The sequence below is a fragment of the Euprymna scolopes genome, chromosome 13 (assembly GCF_053919585.1).
Source record: "Euprymna scolopes isolate OS-2025 chromosome 13, ASM5391958v1, whole genome shotgun sequence".
In the NCBI taxonomy this organism is placed as follows: domain Eukaryota; kingdom Metazoa; phylum Mollusca; class Cephalopoda; order Sepiida; family Sepiolidae; genus Euprymna; species Euprymna scolopes.
The window spans coordinates 65,884,808-65,908,078 of NC_136494.1; the positions used below are offsets into that span (position 1 = coordinate 65,884,808).

Here is a 23,271-nt window from a genome sequence, read left to right on the forward strand (position 1 = left end):
TAATTGTTTTGACTCGAGTATATATCCAACACATTTAATCAACCAAGAACCACATTACTCTATATAAAAGCATATAAGATATCAATGGATACACACTCGAGAGTCAAAAACAATGAAAAGAATATTGTTGACATAGCCTTACTAATGATTACTATTTCTTGCTAATTTCAGTGCTATGTGACCAATAGTTTTTGAATTCATTGCTTAAGGAAGAAATAGACAGAAAGATTGGAGAAGCCTTAGAGCTGAGACACTATTGACGACACCCCCGGCACCCACATATGCAGTACCTTTGACCGGATGCTTCACACAGAAAGAGGACTACACCAATACCAAAGGATAAAGCACCGAGGCCCGAATTAGACATAGTCAAGACTGACTGCACGATGATGATGATTAAACATTTACAGACAGACATATACATCTGTTTTATTTATATAGAAAATATAAAACGTTTTATTTATATATATATATATATATATATATATATATAAAACGTTTTATTCATATAGAAAATATAAAACGTAACATTCGTACTTGCATCAAGTTATTAGGTTGTTGCAAAAATAATGTCGTTTTTTGACATGAAGTTGAATGTCCAAAAACTACATTTTTTTGCACAAACTTAATACATTAATATTTCAGCTAATTTTTTCAGACGAATGAAATGCTTTTTGGATACTGGAGGAGGAGGAGGAGGAGAGTAAAAGTCGAGAATGTGACTCATTTTGCATTTAAACAAAATATAAATAATTTGTAATTAAGTGATTACAGCATGAACTTTTCAGCCTTTATGGGGATTTAATGAAGTTTCAGACCGGATATATAGATGGCATTACTAAAAAAAAAAATCCATGGCTTTTATCAAACAGTATGTATCAACATTTGGGCCTAATCAGATTATTAGTTGACAAATTATAGTTAAGTGAAACTACTTTTGCAAAATTTGAATACAATGACAGAATCTGAATTTCATGTGTTGATTAATAAAATTGCTTTCTAGTGGGGAAAGACTATTGTACAATCAAAAAAACAATGATCAGTTAAGTGTTATTCAAACGTTGCTCTGTTCGAAACAACAGTTAAGAGGTGGTATATTTTTTAAATCAGACATCACTCCCGACAAGATGTGAAGCCATTTAATGTAAAGAGCTAGCAAGAACAAAAGATTACCACAAATATGGGAGATGCCTATTTATGTTAATCTTCAAAAGATCATGGTTAAATGTAGAAAGAAAAGAGTTCCACAAGAACGAAGTTCTTGCAAAGAAGCTACTGAAATAGGAAGCTGTATTACAATGAGGTATAAAAACAGCAAATTGACAGAGATCACTTGACCACAAAGTCTATGTAGCAGAAACAAGAATAGGGAATAGATCAGATAATTCTGAAGAACACGTGCCATAATAGTAGTTAAAGAAAAGATTGAGACTTGCAACATCACGTCTGTTATAGAGATATTGCTATGAAGAAGAAAGGGTGCAGCCAATCAAATTACAAGTACGTTTTTGCAATTTATCAAGAACCTTCAAATTGGAGAGGGATTCACCAGTTAAAATATGACAACAGTACTCCATACATGGTCTGATAGTAAATTTGTAGAGAGACAGACAGAATAACCTCAGGTGTGAGAAAAGGTTTAGAGCGATCGAGAGAACCTACTTTACAAGAAGCAGAAAGAGCAATGGATCTAATACATGAACCCGAAATTAATGAGAAAGAAAGACCAAGTTTCAGTCTATTTCTTCTCAAAAGCAGAATCACAAGAAAAGGAACACGCCTAAAAATGAAAGATGCAAACCGAGTTTTAACAAAAATAAAACAAGTGATTTCTTCCTCCAATCTACAAACTGAACCCAATTTCTAGATTAGCAGTATATTTCAAATGATCCAAGGGAAATGGGCGAGAAGCAAAACTTGAATAAGGAGTGTTATCATTAGCATAGATATTCAATTTCTGAACAATATTCTTTAATTGATCATCATTGAGATAAAGAAAGAGTTGGGACAAGAATAGATTCCTGAGGAACACTAGCAGTGATAGGGAAAAAGAATGAAGAGACACCATCCTCAGTTCCTCACAATCTTCAATCAGAAACAAAAACAAAAAAACCTAATGTCAAGAACCTCACCACCAACAACATAACCTTGAAGTTTATGTAACAGACCAGAATGTCACACTGTTTTGAACGCTTTCAGAAGATCAAGTAGAAGTATTCTCTCCTTAATTATCCATAAACATTATAACCTCTCAGTTATAACTGTTAAAGATATGCAGGTATACCAACTTCCAACGCAGTTGTCCTGGAAAACAAAGCTCCCAAACTCTTTTAGGCTGATCATAAACTGAGGTTGCATAAGAGTTGAAGATATCAATATATTCACTATTTTTCATTGAAAAAGTTGTGCTAAAAGTGGCTGTTGAGCTGTCTTACAGTCTATAAAAATACAATGTGTAAATAATTCAGAGTGTTGTTTGCAACCATTTCAATACAAAAAATATCATTTACATCAATTTGTGATGAAATGGATGAAACCTGGATCCAGCGCTTCACTTTGGAGTCAAACTGAAAATCAGCAGTGTGAACAGAGGTGACCAAAAGTCAACCAAACGATCAAAGATGCAAACATCAGCAGGCAAGGTTTTCTCCTTGTATTTTGAAATGTGCAAGGTATGCTTTTCAACGATTACATTGCGAATGGAAGAAATATCAAGAGAAAATGTTTTATAGCATTATTGGTGCATTTGAAAACAAGAAATCGTGAAAAAAAATGCCCACAAATAAAGAAAAAAGTACTCTTCCACTGCGTTAAAAGTTGATCATAACAATGGCAAAACTACATCAACTGCACTTGCAATTACTTCCACATCCATAGCTCCCAGTGACTATTAGATGTTTGTAGACTCCGAAATAAACTCCAGGGAAAAAATGTGGCTCCAAAGAAGAAGTAATATAGAAAACTGAGGCAAATTTTGAGATCAAATAAAAATCATTTTACAAAAATCAAATACAAATCATTTTACAAAAAGGCCTCAAATTGTTTGAGAATCATTAGTATTAGTCTCCTTCTAGGGTCATACACTATGTTGATGAATAAAGTTGAATTTTGCATAAAAATTATTTTATTAGTTAGCCTTGCAACATATTGCATAATGCGTTATAAATGATCATAACTTGCTGGCACTGTCATTCCTTTGTAGGTATTTTATTTTTGTTTAGGTTAGTGCTGCACGCAGATTTGCAGCTGATGTGGTAGATAAACCTTGTGCTTCAAATTCCTGCCAGCTACGTTTCATCACTCCAACATCATGGGGCTTAAAGGGTGAAAGATAAAATTGCAGGGACATTTATACATTATTAGATTACAATAACAAATGAGTCACTATCCGAGGATTTTTATAATGAAGTTATCTCCCTTGTATTCGAGAGTTGTATTATTTTGGGGTAAGTTTTTAGAGTGATCTCCCTTGATGGTCATTGGCCAGAAAGACAGCTGCCTAGACAAACATGCGTGTTCACGATTAGATTTATGTTACTAACAAACAAAAAAGCTCTTTTCTTTCACATAAGAAATTATACTTGTTCAACAAACGGTGAAAAACATTTAAAAGAAAGACTTTCTTTTACAAAATAGTCAACTGTTTTGCTAAATAAAGGACTATATGTTAAATAGAAGTAAGTTAAAGGAATATTGTCTATGTTTACAGATATAACAAAAAAGAAAGAGGTTGAAGGTTCAATCCCCGGTGTAGGCGACACTCAAAATACAATTGCGAATTATTTAGGACTTCTACCCAGTCAGGGTTAATGGAACAATAACATGCTACTCCTCTGGATTCAATAAAGGGGAGTGTTTGAAATTCTGTGCAGATTAATGAGTTTGACAGAAACATTCTCAAATTTGACACAATACACCATAAGAAAGTCAAAGGTTACATTGGCTAAAATGTGAAAATAACTCAAAATGAGAACAGTATTCCAAAGATTTCGAATAATTAAAATAAGTTTGCCAATTGTTATTCTATAAATATACTTACCTTTTCTGCAAATTCATATTAGTGGTCCACAAACTTCAAAAAATTACTGACCGCTGACTTAGAAAACTATTGGAGCTGAGTTCTTCGTAGTCGACCCCTACATGACAACTCTGCCAACATCAAGGCAAAGTATCAATTTTGGTCAGATGTGTCAGAAAGTGAACTCAATCATTTTTCTTTTCAGAAATTCTCTCTCAACACTTGGATGTTAGTGAAAAAGCCTCAACTTTGCAATACGTGGAGAACCAAAAGATTCACTCTCAGATCTAAATTAAGACTTCATATAACAGCAACATTTTGTCTATACTGTTATATGGAAGTGAAACTTTTTTTCACCTCCTTTTCCTTTTGTGCGTTACAGGTTTGAGCCTGCCTACTACTAATTCTTTATTTTTTTTGTGCTCGCACAGGTACTTGATGCTACTTTGAGTTGTTTTATACTATTTTTTTTTTTTTTTTTTTAAATTCTTTTTAGGGCTTTGGTTGCTCAACCAACCCCCTTACACACACCTCGACACACCCAGGCTAGTGTGAAATAGATGTTAAACAGATAATCAAAGTTATAAGACAAAGACGATTTTCTTGTTTTATAGAATTTATTGCCTCTTAGTCATGATTAAGTGTTTGAGAACATTCGTTCTTTAGTTTGGACGAAAGATTCATTCATTATTCCCAAAGTAGGGGAGGTACCTCCAACCAAACATAAGGAATTTTGTTATATGTAGATTGCTTCCTGCATTTAAAATCAACTCTTCAGTAAAAAATCTATTTGGATAACAAATAAAATCTATTTTTCTGGAAGGAAATCACTTTGCCCTGTGATCCCTTTAACTCAAACTCATTTACCCAAGAAAAAAATCAGAAAATTTATTTTGATTAAAAAGGAAGTAATCCCAAAATTCAAATACTATAACTGGAAAACTATAAAAATCTGATAAAAAAAAAAAATATATATCACAGCAGCTTAAGGGAGATGAATTACTTCCCTTCCTGGTTGCACAGCATAAACCAATTTGTCAATGTCGATACATCCCTATTCATTTTTCACAAGTGCTAAGTTAGACACAAGGTCACATTTTTTTTTTTTTTTAGTGTGGGGAAATTCGGCTCACAAAAAAGGGTGAGACTGGGTTAGAAACAAAATTTAAAATTGTTTCAGTATAGAAAAAGAACAGATACTTCAGATTCATTCCGATATTTTTTTTTAAGATAAATTTACTGTTAATTTTGTTTTTCAGCCAATTTATTTTCATGGTCTGTTTTACGTGCATTATCCAATGTCAGCAATGTAAAAAAAACAAAACATTTGTTTGAATTGAATAATACAGGTAAAGAAAACTAGATTAAAATGAAAACCCTAAATAATTAGGTCCCACCTTCACAAAAATAATTCCTTGAAAGCGAATGTATTGTGTGTCACGTTTGAACCATCCTTTTTTTGGGATCAAAAATGTAACGTTTAAATGTCAAGATAATCTTCACTGGTGCCAAAGTTTCTGCAGTTGAGTCAACAGATTCTTTATCTTTGCCTTTCTTTTTAGATCCGGAATATTTCTGGATCACTTCAGGGCTCAATCCATCTAGAAAAAAAAAAAAAAGAAATACAAGTCAAATTCAACCAAATATTTATTTCTCATTTTCTGATACAACAAATTAGATATGACTTATATCACCCTAATCCCCCGCTAGAAAAGTGGATTAAATTTCAATGACATTTTCAAAAGATAATTTTCATATTAATGATGAAAAAAGAAAATTGCAAAAATCTGAGCTAGATTCATATTTGACTAAATAGTTGGGGTTTCATTTGGTATTTCAAAACTTTATGCTGGAACTAAAGTGGTGAGTTGTCAAGACTACCTACAGTGTTATCAGATCTTGAATGGAGTTGTGATTGCAAAACGGAACCAACTCCTATTCCATGTTCTCTAAAGATGAACTATATTTTAAATGGTTTCAGTATAGTTAAATGTATTATACTAGAAATACAAAGCCTCAGAACCTCTTGAGATCATTTGCGGATTGGGGCTCAGAGCAGGCTCAATAACCACTTTTGTGATTAGAGACGACCACTAACTGAACAAATAATCCAACATCAGATTTGCGCAGAGTTATGTCATCATTGGCAACGTTTCCGGACTTTGAGGTTCACTGGATTCATTTTTCTTTTTTCATATTCCAGTACTCAGGAATTTAATAACTTTGAGGAAATCTGTAATATCCTTTCTGAAATTAAAATTATTTTCAATTATATTATTAAATTTATATACTTACAGATTATATTACAATTATATTCTGACACTTAAAAAAAAAAAAGAAATAAATGATAACCAAGGATATGTTCTCAGAATTTTCTTTAATCTTTTTTGAAAGAAAACCTTATTTAAAAAAATTGAAAAAAAAAAACAAAGCTGTAAAATCATGAATTTGAAAATAACCGATGAAAACAGATAATAGTTATGTATAAATTAGAATAAAAATTCCACCAATAATTGTCGTTTTTCAACAGAGTAAAAAAAACAAAACAAAAATTACTTTAAAAATCAATGTACTTTTCTGCTATCAAATGTTTGAAATTTTTTTGCATAAAAATTAAAAATGCATATTTTGCTTATCCATTGTTTTAAGAAACTTTAAAAACAAATTTGTGGTTTTAATTCATAAAAATTAATATTTTAATCTTTCATTAAAATAAAACTTAACTTCATTTCATCGTCAATAAATAACTTCCATTTTACAAAATTCTGGATAACAAGTTATTATGGATTACACAATGCAATAAAATATAATTTGAATTTCTCTCAGAAAATATTTCAAAGATTTTACCAAGATTATTAAAATGAAAACATTTTTCAAAAATGATTTAAACTGGAACATCATCTTACAACACCTATTATATAAATCTCAACTGTCTGTTTAAATGAATGAAATAAAAAAATGGCCAAAAATATTGATTCCTTCACCTTCAACTGGGCACTTTTCTACAAGGAGGGGTTGCTTTTTTCACCAATATTTTTGAAAGTCATCACCTCTTTTCGATTTACTAGCCTTAATTTAAACCTACGTCACTTTGATTTGGCTATGGATGCAACGGCAAAGATATTTTTTTTTTCCTCCTTCACGGTAAAGGTTCAAGCCTGCCTGTCTACTACCGTATTTTTTTTTTTTTTTTTTACTTAACACACACCTCCAAACACCCGGGCAATGCCAGGCACCTAGGCTAGTTAATTATTAAAAAATCCTACATTTTTCTATTTCAGCTTTCAAATAAACAATTATACATTTTTAAAAATATTAAACTATTTCTTAAAATAATTTTAAACAAAATTAAATTTGTTTTATTCAAACAACTTTATAATTGTGTAATTTTCTCAACTAATCCAATTGGTCTAAAAGATTAAACTATTCTTTTTCCTCAATTCTATGATCAGAACAGCAATTTCGGAATTTTTTGATCATCCACTTCTGAACCAGATACTATTTAAAAAAAAAACAGTCCTTAAAAACTGTATCTGGTTCCGAAGTGAGTGATTGTTACTGCCTGGAAGACCAGAAATAGTTGATCATTTTGTCTTAAATTTATATGCAAAAGTGATTTCCAACTTGAAAATAGTTTTTGTTTTATTTAGTTTTTACTTACAACTTTTCCAACCTATTTAACATACAAGAAGAATTAAGTAACTGGTTGACTAATCAATGGCAACCTAAAAGCTTCCTTTTTATTGACTACTACAGAGAGATGTAGGGGAAAGTGCCACCCCTTTCCCAGGATTACTCCACTTACCATTGGTCCTCCTCTTATAATGCTGTATTTAGCAAGGAGGCATCAAGTATCTTGAGTCTTTGGTATAACTCAAAGGAATGAACTTCATTAGCAAATACTAATAATCTTTTATGGGATTCACCCCAGACAAAGCATGAAGCCATTTGATGTAAGGAGCTAAAAAAACCCAAAAAAAACTTCAAAGTCAAAAACGGTAAGTATTAGATAAATAGATTCTGACCCAGAAAACAGCAATTCTTCTCCTTTGTTGGAAACATCACTCATGGAATATATGGACTAAAGGGCAAAATAAGGGAAGCAATCCTACCCTTTTTAAATGTATGCCAAACAGGCTGATTTACATGTAATTGTCTGAAAGAATAAGAATTTATTGGGGGGGGGGGGTTAGCAAACAGTTCTGGTCTACAGTTTTTACCAAAAAAATACTTACTTGGAATGCGAATTTTTACTTTCCCACTTTGTCCAAATCCTCCCTCGATAATTCCATCCTCTCCGCTAGTTAATTTCACCTTCAGGTTGGCAAAAGCTTGAATATTCGTTTCTTTCTTGAACAGATTTTTTCCAATCAATGTATACGCATCGTTTACCCTCTCCACTTGGCCTTCTCGAGATTTCGTCTTGAAGATCTTTACCTCTGACAGTTCCGTCTCACGATACTTTGGGTCTGTGTAAGACTTGAGTAGAACTCCATTAAACGCAATTCGACAGATATTTGCATTGACATCAGAATCAAGTTTTGAACCAATCACCAAACAAGATTCACAGCACGTCACTGGTTTATCAAATTCCAAAAGAGCAAATTGAACTCTTTTTTCTGATGACTTATCTGATTCGTTCCCGGTAGAAATATTTTCTAAGAGTTCTTCCTGATAAAGAAAATCCCTGGAGAGATCCAGCTGAACAGCAGCTTCATCGGAATTAGTGGTGTAGCCAAAAAAGGTCACATGTGCCATGACAGTCTCATGACCCATCGTTATATGGAACTTAGCATTGGTTGCAATCGAACCCTTGAAGTAGCGGATTTTACTGACAGATACAAGACCAGCATATATCGTAGGGAGAGCTCCAGGTGAACAGACGAGGCCTCGTTCAAGTAATTTTGGATCAAATTGAGTTACACAAATACCTGCTCGGTCTCCCTACAAAAATACAAATAAGAAACAAAAAATTAAAAAACAATGCTTTGCAATTTTTGAGATGAGGATTGATAATTTAGATTATTAAAACTACTATTTTCATCTTGGATGTTATTCCTATATTTCGGCCAATGTAACCTCCAAAATTCTTCAAGTGAGTCTTGTCCAACTTGGAAATTTGTATGGCATTTTGAACTGAACCCTTTTGTTTAATCAACGGGAATAGATTGCTCTCATTCCATCACCCATGACTAAGTAGAAATCATTCTTTGTCATGGCTAACAGAACAAGAACAATCTATTCCTACAGATTATATAGACAGTAGTTTGAATAATTCAAAATATGACAACCATGTTAGAATTTTTGAAAAGAAAAATTATTTGCACCATTTCTGAATATTATTTCGACCGCTGTTTTATAATTTTATGGTAGATATGTTTAGAACAAGACTATATGTGAGCTGTGGAGGGGAAAATTACCACTTCAAAGTTAAGGCTAGAAATTAAGTAAGATAACAGAAGTCAAGATAGGATATATGTCGAAAAGCAAGAGACCATCTATTGAATTTTTGATCTGGAATTGAGCGGACATGTTTCAGAAATCTCATTCTATCTTTCTGCAGGGGAATAGTAGGAAAGAAGGCTAATATTTTACATTGTAAGAACAATGTAAAATATAATTAATTAAAAAAATAAATTAAATAAAACCCCAAACAAATGTGTCATCGTTATCATAACTAGTCAATGCATACAAAGATACAGATACTATGCATACTACTACTACGCATTGCTGAATGTATGCAAACAGATTGCATAACTGCTACTTGGTCAGTCCTGCTACTAGCATGTCAACACAGATGTTTACAAATGCAGTTACAAAAAAGAGATGCATTCCAGTTATATTACATTCTTTAAGTGTATGGTTCATCGAAATATGTTCATTAGCATCAACACAAAACGAACATTATTGAGGGGGTGTATAACCATAGAAAAGCCATGATGCAGTTAGGGATACAATGATAAGCAAATTGGCTGATTACTAATTAATCGTTTCTGATTCCGATTTATCAGCAAATGTTGTTGTCATAAATGGTATTAGTATTAATTGAATTATATTGTAAACGAACACAAGTTAGCTCCCTTTTTTCCTTGCTGGTGACAATTCAAAGGAACATGCACCCCTACATCGTATTTTAAAATAATACGCATAATACACTGCTAACATGTAGCCATTTTTGTGATTGGGATGAATTCAAGGCAAATAGTTGATGGCATGTGGAAAAATTTATTTCCTTTTAATTCATATCGAATTAACATTTTTTTTTAAAAATTTTTAAACCATTGTCAAAGAAAATTATAACTATCTTTTTCATTTTCACATTGAGGAATTGCGACCACGTGCAAACTAAAAATACATACTTTGTTCCTCATTTTTGGACCTGTGCTGCCATTACATATATATTTTTATTTTTCTGGTTTAGTTAATGCATATTTTATTGAAATAAATTACTAATTAGAGATCAGAAATATGTAAAATTTAATTTAAATATTGACAACAACCATCAATCATTTTTGCAACCAGTTTCTACTGGAAGTATTTTGACATCTATCCCAAGAATAATATAGTGATCTGCAAGTTATGTCAAGCCATCATATCAAGGGGTAGCAAATCGACAAAGACTTCTATGAATTATATGCTAAACCATCTTAGAAAAGTTTATCCAGAACAAGCAAAAGTTGCAGATAAAAAAGGAAACAATGTCAGACAGACATTCCAGCAAAACACCAAACTACTATAAAATCAATATTGGCAAAAAAAGAAAATTTGGAATATTACTGATCATAGGCCACAAGAGATTCATTCAAGAGGCTTATTGCAAATCTTGGTCCAAATTAAAGCATTGCATAAAAAAAAAAAAAAAAAAAACTTCATTGAAAAATAATTTCAAATACGACATTTCTGAATTTTTGAGTTAAGGATTGTTTATTCGTATTATCTGGATTCATCAGACTATTGTTTCTATCTTGAGTGTGATTTTCATAACGTTTTCGTTGATGTAACCTCCAACCTTCTTCAGGTGTATCTAGTTGAACTCTGGAATGTTTCTGTCTAACTCAGAAATTTGGATGGAATTTTGAACAAAACTCTTTATTTATTAAAATGTTCTTGTTCCATCAGCCATGACTGGATAGAGGTCTTAAGTAATTCGTAAATGTATTTTTTGGTCACCCACACCGAGAATTGAACCTTCAACTTTCAGGAGGAAGTCACCTTTTTTCAATTGATTTTTCCAAGTTTTTTTTTTGCAGAAAATTCTAATACAAATTTTAAGAATTTTATACCTATTTTTATTTCTAGTTGTAAATATCACTCTTTATTATTAATTATTATTTGTTGTTCCATTTCCTGGTACACACACAGATGCAAGAATAAGTGAAGAATTACACAATGTTTTGGACGAGTATAAAATCTCTAATAAAGTCTTGTGGGATTCAGAAGCAAATATAGTTGTGGATGTCAGGGGATGTGGTTTAAAGTCACTATCATGCTTCATACATAGATTGCAAATCTCCAAAAACTGACAGATTATTTTCCTAACAGGCTGTGAAGACGATCATTACAACTAACAGAAATACAGTCTCACTTTAATCGCTCTCTATTAGCCATTAGCAGATTAACTGAAATACAGGATCAGCTTAATTTGGAAAAAACAAACTCATTCAAGATGTGATCACACGGTGAAATTCAATATATGCTGAGAAGGAATTTAGAACAACAAAAAACTCTTGAAATGTGTGCTGTTAATCATATGAGTCCTACCATAACTTACTAATCGGGATTTGTTCGATTGTCCAGTTAGAGTCCATTTGAAGAAATCACCAAAGAAGTATATAACTTCAACCATATCAATGATAATGTCTACAATTTTAGTTGCGACATTATTTGTGTCAAAAGCTGTCCAATCTAATTCTGATATTTCTGACTTTAGTGGAATCTTTACCACTGTTGAATAATTCAGGTTATCAATGGAAACAGGATTTTCATCCCATTTAAATGATAAAAACTTGTGTCTACTTTCCTAGATCCAAGATTCAAAAAATTAAAAAAGAAAAATGACATGGAAAATACCATTAAGAATTTGATTCTACATCTACTTTCTACTGACAATAATGAAGCAGAATAAGGATACAACGTCAAAGCTATCTGATAAGTCATTTGGCATTAATGGAATGCTTTAAATTTATTAGGAAAGAGAAAAGTAACAATACAACCAATTAGGATTTATATCGGCAAAGGGGACAATAAAGTCGATTACCTGTCAATTAATCAGTGCACCCCAAGATGAAGATACTGTTGGGTTGTTAAATACAACCTAATAATAAAAAGAATCACTTCCCTTTGAAGCTTAAGTTATTGACCTTGAGGAGAACATGAGAGTTTGGAATGTAAATAAAATTTGTCTCGCATCGCAGTCTTTAATCATCATGCATCTAGCGGCTTCTCCTTCAGCATTTTGCAGTGTAAGTTGTTGAATAAATCTGTTAAAGATTATACTTTGTCTTTCGCTTATTTTTGAGTTGGTTTGGTTTGGTTGATTTACGGCATATCAACCCTTTTCAGGTTATTTAATGCCAAATCCAAAGATTTTGAAGAAAAATTTTTTAATAGAATATATTTGTTGTTTTCAAGTCGGTTTCTATTTAACCCATAGTTGGGACCCTAACAGGTACTACCACTCCGGGTCAAAGTGGACCAGGGAGCAACGGGTGGCTCCACACTCCCCAAAGCCTGCAAGCTGAGACCTCACCACTGGATATAGTTTAAGGTCATATCGAGGACCTTTTGAGTTGGTATCAAAACGAGTACATGCATGATATAACGAAAGATACACGGACATAAATGCATTTGAAAAATTAACAGCAATAGTGAAAATAGAAAAAAAAAAACAATGCAAATAATCCACAACTTGTGATTCTTTAAGAAAACGAATACAAAAAAGGAAGGTTTCACGTTTTTAGGTCATTGCTTCCCTGCAAGGGCAGGATTAGACGCAATATCTATTTTTAATGTGGAGAAATAAAAATGGGCACTCTGGATTGGGGTAAAATTGAAAATGGCTTCAGGCTAAAAGGATTGTAGTGCAGTATCAGAACAGATATTACACTATTCTTAGCCAAAATATAAAGGAAAGACATATGTCTCCTTGTACAAATAATGCTATCCAGATTTTTTCTTCAGAAACTTTTTAAGATTTAGAACTGAATAAGTTTTAATCATAAACCAAGTTACATTTCTATTTAAGTAATAGATGTTTCTGTTTGATCCAAGTGGCCAAATAATGATCTGCTGAAGAATTCCAAACTAGTTTGGAAACAAGCTATTTTTTTTAATGAAATAATTTGTTTAAATAAATGTAATGCCTACTTTAAATCTAAATAAAATAAAATTTCTTTGTAAATTTAACTTAAGTGATCCACACAAAGGTACTATCTGACAAAGATATATTTCGTCACTACCCTTGAAAATGATAATTTTCCCAAAAACAGCTTTGAATCATGAACCTGATTGAATAACTAAATCCTGATAATTAAACATTTTTTCAGAACTTGTGCGCTTCTGTCACAGGGCAACTTTTTTGTTTTCAGTTTGGAGAGCGTACATCAAAGGCAGACAATGCAATTTAAAAGTTCACTAAAGATTTCTCTGAAAATGGCTACAAGGCTATAAATGTTCAGATGTTTTCGTTTGTGTCATTGGATTATTGTTGACATTTGCTGAGATTTTTGATTCGTTCCTGAAATTGCATTTGTCTGTTTCTACTGTGCGCTCTCAAAACTGAAACCCAAAAAGTTGTCCAGTGACAGTGAACAAGTGACATTTTTTCTTACACTTTTGTAAAAACTATAAGTTTCAGTTTATTAACTTTTTAATGCAACATGGAATGCTTGAAATAAAAAAAATAAAATAAAATAAAGCATTTGCGTAAAGAAAGCTGAACAGAAAATTTGTTTTTCTAATTTTTCTTTTTGTACAAATTTGGTCTTTTGGCTAAGATAAAACTGTAGTATCTGTTATTTATATGACTCTTAATCTGTTCTGTCCTTAGTCAACAAAAGAACTCCTTCTAGACTGAAGTAATTTACACTTTTGTCTCAACCTAGAGTGCCTCTTTTTGGGGAGCAAGATTTTTCTCAGATTAAAAACAAACATTCCATCTACCTTGAACATAAGGACATGATACACATACAACAAACAAAGGCATATTCAATGTGGACTAAATTTAAGCTTGTTAACTTGAGTAGATGAATGCAAATTAGTTTTATTACTTTGCTTTAAGATCTATACACAAAATTATTTGTGTATTTTTTACATTTGATATTTTAAATTCACAGAATTTGATGTCTCCAGTGTTTTTCAGTGTTGTAGATAGAATTTATGAAACAAAGTGGAGAAAATAAATTCATGTTAATTGACAATGTTAAATTTTTCATAAATTATTCTACACGCACCAGGAAAATCGCAAGTTTGTGATGATGTGACGGCAACTTTCTATCTCTTGAGACAATGGTGTTCGCAGAGAATGGTGTTTCGCATCTAGCCTGGTGCACTGCAGTGTCTGCTGTAGCTATACAATTGAAGTTGGAGTTGCCCCTTCAGATGCAGGCCTGGGCAGGTGATGAGGGCACCTAGGTTCACCCAGTTACCAGGGTCCTTCTCTCTGCATTGCAGACAAAGTTCAACAGAAAAGCAAGCCAATACGGTCAGAGCCAGCACAGCTTGCTGGAAAGGTGTTGTAGTATCAGGACTCCAAAATCATCCATCATCCTTAATTATAAAAATGTTAATATTGTTATGAAAAGATTTATTTATCTTTCATTATCTATAAAATATATATTGATCATAGGTTGAGCTCTCAGGTAAGAGAATAAATGTAAATTCAGAATATACTCATATTTCATAATTGTCAAAACAACCTAACCTTTTATGGATATAGAATTTCCAAAACAAGAACATTTTAGTAAACGTTCGGCCTATCCACCTATGCACCCCTCCACACTCGTGCCTTTAATAACTAGTATGTGGATAGATAGACAAGATTAATAACCTCAATACACGCTAGGATTCCTGAGAATAGTAAACTTTTCGCTATTATTTTGTTCTGAATTGACACCAACGATATGCGAAATAATATTGCCAATCAACAAATGTTACTAACCTGAACCACTTTCTCAACTGGCTTTCGAAACATCTGCATGGACTTGATTTTTTTGTTAACTTTCATTGAAGGTAGTTCTACATTCTGAAAAAAATTTATAAAATGAAAAAAATTTATAAAATAAGTAAAAAAAAAAAAAAAAGCAAATTTATAAAATAAATAAATGTAAAAAAAAAAAAAAAAGAAGCAAATTTATAAAATAAATAAATGTAAAAAAAAAGCAAATTTATAAAATAAATAAGAAATGTAAAGAAAAAAGCAAATTTATAAAATAAATACGAAATGTAAAGAAAAAAGCAAATTTATAAAATAAATACGAAATGTAAAGAAAAAAGCAAATTTATAAAATAAATACAAAATGTAAAGAAAAAAGCAAATTTATAAAATAATTAAGAAATGTAAAAAAAAAAAACTTTGGTTAGTTAAAGATTCAACTAATCAAAGTTTCTAAATTGTCAGATTCTGTGTTAGATATTTTTCAATGTTTTTATTAAATGCTTCCAATGCAAATCAGAAACAATGTTTGGATTGTAATAGCCAAACAAACTAAAATTTAACTCTAGCCACAATATGATAACCCATGTTAACTGCCAGTGGAATAGAATACAAAAAAAAAAAAAAAAAAAAAAAATCAGAAAAAAAAAAGCAAAAAAAGAAAGAAAAAAAAAAAGAGGGGGAAAAAACAGGACAAAAAACAAAGAGGACAATCTCTGATCCTCCCTAGCCAATCTTTCACGATAAACACCCGTCTAGCTGAAACCACTGTCAATAATTTTCCCCACTCTTTATCTGTGCCTAAATCAAAATGTAGATTCCATGAACAAAGCTTCTTTCTTAGAACTGCACGCCTGTGGAACTCTCTACCGTTTGCCTCTATCCCTCCTGACTTCAACATGGATGTCTTCAAGTCCAACATAAACAAATTCCTGATGAACCGCCCCCTTAAGTAATGACACTTTATCAAATCTCCAATACTAATGAATACTGCAACACTATCCCACTGATTACTGTACACAAAATAACCCTTATCCCCGAGTGGCTTTCTGGGCCTTGATAAGTGGTGACCTCCATGTAAAAAAAAAAAGGATTAAAAAAGAGGACAAAAGACAAAAAACAAAGAGGAAAAAAAAATCAAAGGGGGGGGGGAAATCAAAGAGGAAAAAAAAAAAAAAAAAAATCAAAGGGAGAAAAATCATAGAGAACAAAAAAACAAAGAGGAAAAAAAAAACAAAGGGGGGTGGGAAACAAAGAGGAAAAAAAAAAAAACAAAGAGGAAAAAAAAACAAAGAGGAAAAAAAAAACAAAGAGGAAAAAAAAAACAAAGAGGAAAAAAAAAACAAAGAGGAAAAAAAAAACAAAGAGGAAAAAAAAAACAAAGAGGAAAAAAAAAACAAAGAGGAAAAAAAAACAAAGAGGAAAAAAAAAACAAAGAGGAAAAAAAAAACAAAGAGGAAAAAAAAAACAAAGAGGAAAAAAAAAGGAGGGAAACAAAGGGGGGAACAAAGAGGAAAAAAAACAAAGAGAAAAAAAACAAAAACAAAGAAAAAAAAACAAAGAAAACAAAAACAAAGAAAACAAAAACAAAGAAAACAAAAACAAAGAAAACAAAAACAAAGAAAACAAAAACAAAGAAAACAAAAACAAAGAAAACAAAAACAAAGAAAAAAAAAACAAAGAAAAAAAAAACAAAGAGAAAAAAACAGAGAAAAAAAACAGAGAAAAAAAACAAAGAGAAAAAACAAAGAGAAAAAACAAAGAGAAAAAACAAAGAGAAAAAACAAAGAGAAAAAACAGAGAAAAAACAAGAGAAAAAACAAGAGAAAAAACAAGAGAAAAAACAAGAGAAAAAACAAGAGAAAAAACAAGAGAAAAAACAAGAGAAAAAAAGAGAAGAAAAAAAAGAAAAGAAAAAAAAAGAGAAAAAAAGAGAAAGAAAAAGAGAAAGAAAAAGAGAAAGAAAAAGAGAAAGAAAAAAACAAAGAAAAAAAACAAAGAAAAAAAACAAAGAGAAAAAACAAAGAAAAAAAACAAAGAGAAAAAAAACAAAGAAAAAAAACAAAGAGAAAAAAAACAAAGAGAAAAAAAACAAAGAGAAAAAAAACAAAGAGAAAAAAACAAAGAGAAAAAAACAAAGAGAAAAAACAAAGAGAAAAAACAAAGAGAAAAAACAAAGAGAAAAAACAAAGAGAAAAAACAAAGAGAAAAAAACAAAGAGAAGAAAAAAACAAAAAGAAAAAAACAAAGAGAAGAAAAAAACAGAGAGAAGAAAAAAACTGAGAAGAAAAAAACAGAGAAAAAAAAACAAATAGAAAAAAAACAAAGAGAAAAAAACAAAGAGAAAAAAAACAAAGAAAAAAAAACAAAGAGAAGAAAAAACAAAGAGAAAAAAAACAAAGAGAAAAAAAACAAAGAGAAAAAAAACAAAGAGAAAAAAAACAAAGAGAAAAAACAAAGAGAAAAAAAACAAAGAAAAAAAAACAAAGAGAAAAAAACAAAGAGAAAAAAAACAAAGAGAAAAAAAAACAAAGAGAAAAAAAACAAAGAGAAAAAAAAACAAAGAGAAAAAAAAACAAGAGAGAAAAAAAAACAAGAGGAAAAAAATAAAGAAACTACAAACATGAAAAACACGAAAAAAAATGGAGAAAAAAAAAGGAAAAAATAATATAACTTACATCATTGACTGAGGCAGTTCCACTAATGACGGTTCCAGTCATCACTGTTCCTTGTCCTCGAATGGAGAAACAATGGTCAACTGAGAAGATAAATGGACCGGAAACATTTCTCTTTGGAATGTAAGTTTGCTGTTTCAAAGTATTCAACAAATTCATCATATCATCAGCATTGGCTTCATCTGTTGACTTAAGAGAAAGTTATGCAAGTGATAGGAATTTCACATCAGAAAAAGACAAAGGCCAAAGTGCATTTGTTATGTCTATAAAAATGCACAAATTAAATACAATACTTCACAATTAAAATTAGTCACTTTATTGCAATAATTGTTGCTTTATTATGCATTTATAACATTTGGGAGTCATCAGATCAAATAGAATGACATGACAGAATTAACACTGAGAACTGAACAGTAAACAAAGTATTAAAAACAAAGTACTTTCTAGAAAGGATAAGATCATATAATAAACAATAAAACTTGTTAAGACAAATTTGAAACATTTATCTAATGTAATTAATAATTAATGTAATTAGTAATAAATGCAATAATCTGTGCATCTATATAGTTGAGTGAGTTGGTATAATAGGTAGGAATAAGTTGATAAGCAAATAAACTAAATAAAAAAGGGAAAATAAGCAATCATGCTTCTTTTTATTCAATATTTCATTGTAATTATGAAATCATCATAGAATAAGCATTTACACAAGTTAAAGTTGATACTGAAATTGATACAAAGTATGGGTATGTTGAAAAGTGATTGGTGGGAGATTAAGTAGTGCTTCTTTAGAATTACACTTATTTATTAAACAAAAACAAGAATACAAACAAATCTTTATGATGCACACACTCGTCACAAAATGAAAAAGTCATATTCTAAAAATCATATAAATTGATCAAGTACTTTTTTTTTTAACTAAGAAAATAAAAATTAACGATTTGTAGTGATTAAAATGTTTTATTTTGAATAAAAACAAAATTTTGATAGTTGAATTGTTACCCTCGAATTTTGGAACAAAATAGCGACTCCTGGATCCTTGCTTCATAAAATTTGACTTTTGTAGCAGAAAAAAAAAAAAAGACTACTTAATTTATTTGATTTTTTTAATATTAACATTTTTATTATGTGATAAATATATACGTCAAAGATCTGTTTGTATTTTTGTTGTTTCATTAAGTGTAATCTATAATATAAATCTCACCTGTCTATTTAAATGTATGTATGTATGTTTGTTTGTCTGCCTAAAACTTTCAACAGTGGTGACAGATTTTCACGAGATCAATATCGTTTTGAAACTCCACCCTTTGGACAACAAATATCAAAAAATTGTCTAAAAAACATTAATTCCATCACCCTCAACTGGCCACTTTTCTATAGGGAAGGGTCACTTTTTTTGCCGATATTTTCAAAAGTCATCCCCACATTTCGATTGACTAGCCTTAATTTAAACCTTTGCCATTTCCAGTTTGGCGATGCACGCAACGGCAAAACATCACTTTTTTTTCACATATTTTTCCTCCTTCGCAGTACGGGTTTGAACCTACCTGCCTGCCTGCCACTTTTTTTTTTTTTTTTTTTGCTGAACACACACCTCCAAATACCTGGGCAAAGCCAAGCACCCAGACTAGTTCTAAATAAACACCAAAAATCCAGTCATTTTGAATAAAAGCTCAATTAAGGGTAATAACTCGTTTAGTAAAAGTTATCTTTGCTTACTTGCTTTTATTTTCCCATTCAAATTTTCTTTTTTCATTATATTAAAAAAAAAAAAAAAAAAAATTCATTTCTTATTTAGAAACTGATGCATTACTGACTTATGCATCAGTTTTTGTTCCTGTTAAATCAAAACCAGATTTACTTTTAGCTTTATGATTAGAAATATTTAAAAGAGAAATTTAAACAATGGACACCAGATGATAAGTCGGTACAGTTGATTATAAATAAAATTATATCTTATATTTGAAAGTAAAATATTAAAAATGAGAATAGTGGGTTTTGGTATCAATGATTGACTGATTGGTTTTACGGCATATCAACCTATGTGGTCATTTAATGCCAGAGTCTTTTTTTTTCATATACATTAATAGTTATAAATTTTGTGTACATATCTGGTGTTCAGTGTCTATGTTTATATAGTTAGATAAGGTATTTTTTTTTTTTTTTTTTTTAATTTTGTTGAGTAACCCTGTTATCTTCAAATATTTCAGAAGAGTAGTTGGGTCTACATGAGTGAATATGTCCTTTACAGTTTTTTTCATTATATAGATTCAGTCAATTTGTTTTCAAGTCTTCGCATCTTGTTAATATATGATTGACAGTGTATGGCTCCTGGCAGGGTATGCAGAGTCGGGCTTCTTTTTTGAGTAGGTAGGGGTGTGTTATAGAGGTATGGCCTATTTGGAGTCTTGTTATTATAATTTCCTCCTTTCTGGTCATTCTTTTGTTTGGTTTCCGTTTACCTATGGTTTCCTTGTTTTGGTATAGCTTGTTTTTAGTACAGGAGTTCCACAAATCATCGGTATGAGGGATCTTATCTTTGGTTGGGGTCAAATTTAATGGTGCTTTCGGTGCTTTGTCAGCTCTGTCATTACTCTTTATGTTGATATGACTGGGTATCCAACAAAAGAGAATGTTTTTATCGTTAGGAATATCAAATTTATTTAGGGTTTTGGTGATTATTGGGTTTGTTGGTTTCCTGTTTTCCAGTGTTTCGAGTACCGATTTGGCATCTGAACAGATAATAAATTATTTATCTTTAGAAGATTCTATAAGATCAAGTGCCATACCAATGGCTGATACTTCAGCACTGTAGATCGATGCTTTGTCTGGTAATCTTTTGATTAGGATTGTTTTATTGTGTAATGCTGCACATCCAACGTTGTCTCCATCTTTTGAACCATCTGTATAAATTGTTAAGTGTTTGGAATACTTATCTTTAATTATTTGGAATTTTTCTTGATATATGATTGGATTGGTTTTTGTTTTAGGATACTTAATTAGGTCTGATATTATTTTTGGTTGTTTTGTCAGCCAGGGGGGATATTTAAGTTTTACAGATTTGTGTATTGTTGCAATGTCTATCTGGGCTTTATTTATGGATTCTTCCATACATAGGTTAAATGGTTTTATAGCATTTTATTTTCTATCAAAGAGGTTTTTGTATTGGGGGTGGAAGACACATTTATAGGCAGGATTAGTTGGACATGAAGCTAATTTTGTATAATATTGTAGTCCTAGTTTTTCTCTTCTAAGTGACAATGAGGGTTCATGTTTCTACATATAAGCTTTCCACTGGGGAGGTGGGGAAGGCTCCTAGAGCCAATCTTAACCCTTGGTGATGTATTGTGTCTAATTCCTTTATGTAGGACTTTCTTGCGGATTCATAGATATAGCATCCATAATCCAACTGGGATCTGACAGCACCCCAGTCTGTGTGAGCGACTACTTTGAAGAGTTGGATGGCTTTGTTGCATTTTTGTTTGAGGTATTTAATATGAGGAATGAATTTTAGCTTTTTATCAAAGATGATGCCCAGATATTTATACTGATCAACTATAGGTATTATTTCATTGTCCAGTTTCAATATTGGGTCATGTTGTATTTTTCGAATTTGGCAGAAATGGATGGTTTTGTTTTTTCTTTTAAAAATTTAAACCAATTTTTTGTTGTCCATTCATTTATTTTGTTTAGACACAGTTGTAAATGGTCTTCTATTCTTGGAATATATTTTGATCTATAACAGATCAGGAAATCATCCACATAGAGGGCACATTCTGTTCCTACATTTACATTTTTAACAATGTTATTTATTTTAATGCTAAAGAGTGTGACAGGATGCTTCCTTGTGGTACACCTGTTTCTTGCTTTTTACTGATGGAGAGGGTATCACCTAATCGTACATTAAATTGTCTATCATTTATAAACGTTATGATAAAAATGGGCATTCTGCCTTTTAATCCTAGTTCTTCTAGATCTTTTATAATGCCATACCTCCATGCTGAGTCGTATCCTTTTTCAATATTGAAAAAAGACTGCTGTAAGATGTTCTTTCTTGATAAAGGCTTCTCTGATGAAGGTCTCTAGCCGATTAGGTGGTCTATGGGGCTTCTTTCATTCCTAAATCTTGACTGATAATCTGTAGTCAGATTATTTGTCTCAAGGTACCATACTAATTTGCTGTTAATCATTCTTTCCATTATTTTGGAAATACAGCTAGTGAGTGCTATAGGTCGATAATTCATGGGATTTGTAGAGTCCTTTGATGATTTAGGTATAGGGATTACTAAGGCCTGCCTCCATATTTCAGGGATGTTGCCACTTTCCCAAATATCATTAAATATTTGTAATAGGTAATCTGTAGACATATCAGGAAGTTGTTTTATGAATTGGTAATGGATTTTATCAAGGCCAACAGCTGAGTCATGAGCTTTGCTTAGGGATACGTTCAATTAATTTTTAGAGAATGGCTGGTTGTATTTTTCTGTATTATTCGTCTGAAACTGGAGTTTTTCCTTTTCTGCTTTTTCCTTAATAATTTGGAATTTTTGGTTAGAGTTTTTGGAGGAGGAGTTTTTTGTAAAAGTTTCAGCAAGACAATTTACCATTTCTTTCTTGCTAGTAATTTTTTGGTTATTATAGATCAGGTGTTTAGTAGGGTTGCTGTTACTTTTCCACGAGATTTTACGGATCATGTCGCAGACCTTTTTACTTTTTGTATTTATTTTTCATACATAGTTTTTCCATGATGTTCGCTTCGATTCTTTAATGGTTTTGCAAGCTTTAGCTCTACTGTTTTTACATTTGTCGAGATTTTCTTTAGTTGGTTCTTTTTTGAATTTCCTTAGCATAGCTCGACGAGTTCTCAAGGCTACTTTGCATTTTTCGTCAAACCAGGGTTTATTATGTTTTGGGGAGGTAGAGCTTTTTGGAATACATTCCTCAGCAATATTATTCAGTGCATTTGTAAAATATGTGGTATTATTTTGGTTTGGGTTATTATCCGATGTTAGTTTAGTCCGGCATAAATTTTGGAATTTTTTCCAATCAGCCTTCTGTAAGTTCCATTGGAGTATTTTGTTTTCTGGCATTGGATCATTGTTTTCAAGTGAAATGGAGAAGTGGTCACTTCCATATGAATCTTCTAGTACATTACATTTGTAATCCAAGGCAAGTGGTGGATCACACAATGTTAAATCAATTGATGTGAATGTACCAGTTCCTGGGTGTAAATAAATGTGTTTTATCATTAAAGAGAAATAGGTTTTCATTATTTATTATATTTTCTATAGTTTTTCCCCTTTTGCTTGTTTTTTCACTTCCCCATATCTCATTATGGCTGTCTCCCATAATGATGTATGGCTTTGGAAGTTGCTGTATTAATTTGCTCAGATCTGTTTCTGAGATGCTTTCATTGGGGGGTATGTATA

The 23,271-nt window shown here is 31.3% G+C and overlaps 1 protein-coding gene across 1 annotated transcript in view; it reads right to left on the reverse strand.

Annotated features, from left to right (window-relative positions):
* Positions 1–4,616: 4,616 nt before the first annotated feature.
* LOC145292054 (selenocysteine-specific elongation factor-like) overlaps positions 4,617–23,271 on the reverse strand; it is a 45,615-nt gene continuing 26,960 nt past the window's right edge. Inside the window, exons 4-7 of the mRNA XM_080138095.1 lie at positions 17,849–18,034; positions 15,177–15,260; positions 8,254–8,962; positions 4,617–5,619 (exon numbers count right to left, since the gene is read on the reverse strand). Of these exons, the coding sequence (XP_079994221.1) occupies positions 5,456–5,619; positions 8,254–8,962; positions 15,177–15,260; positions 17,849–18,034 (1,143 nt within the window). The 3' untranslated portion in view covers positions 4,617–5,455. The remainder of the gene's footprint in view (positions 5,620–8,253; positions 8,963–15,176; positions 15,261–17,848; positions 18,035–23,271) is intronic.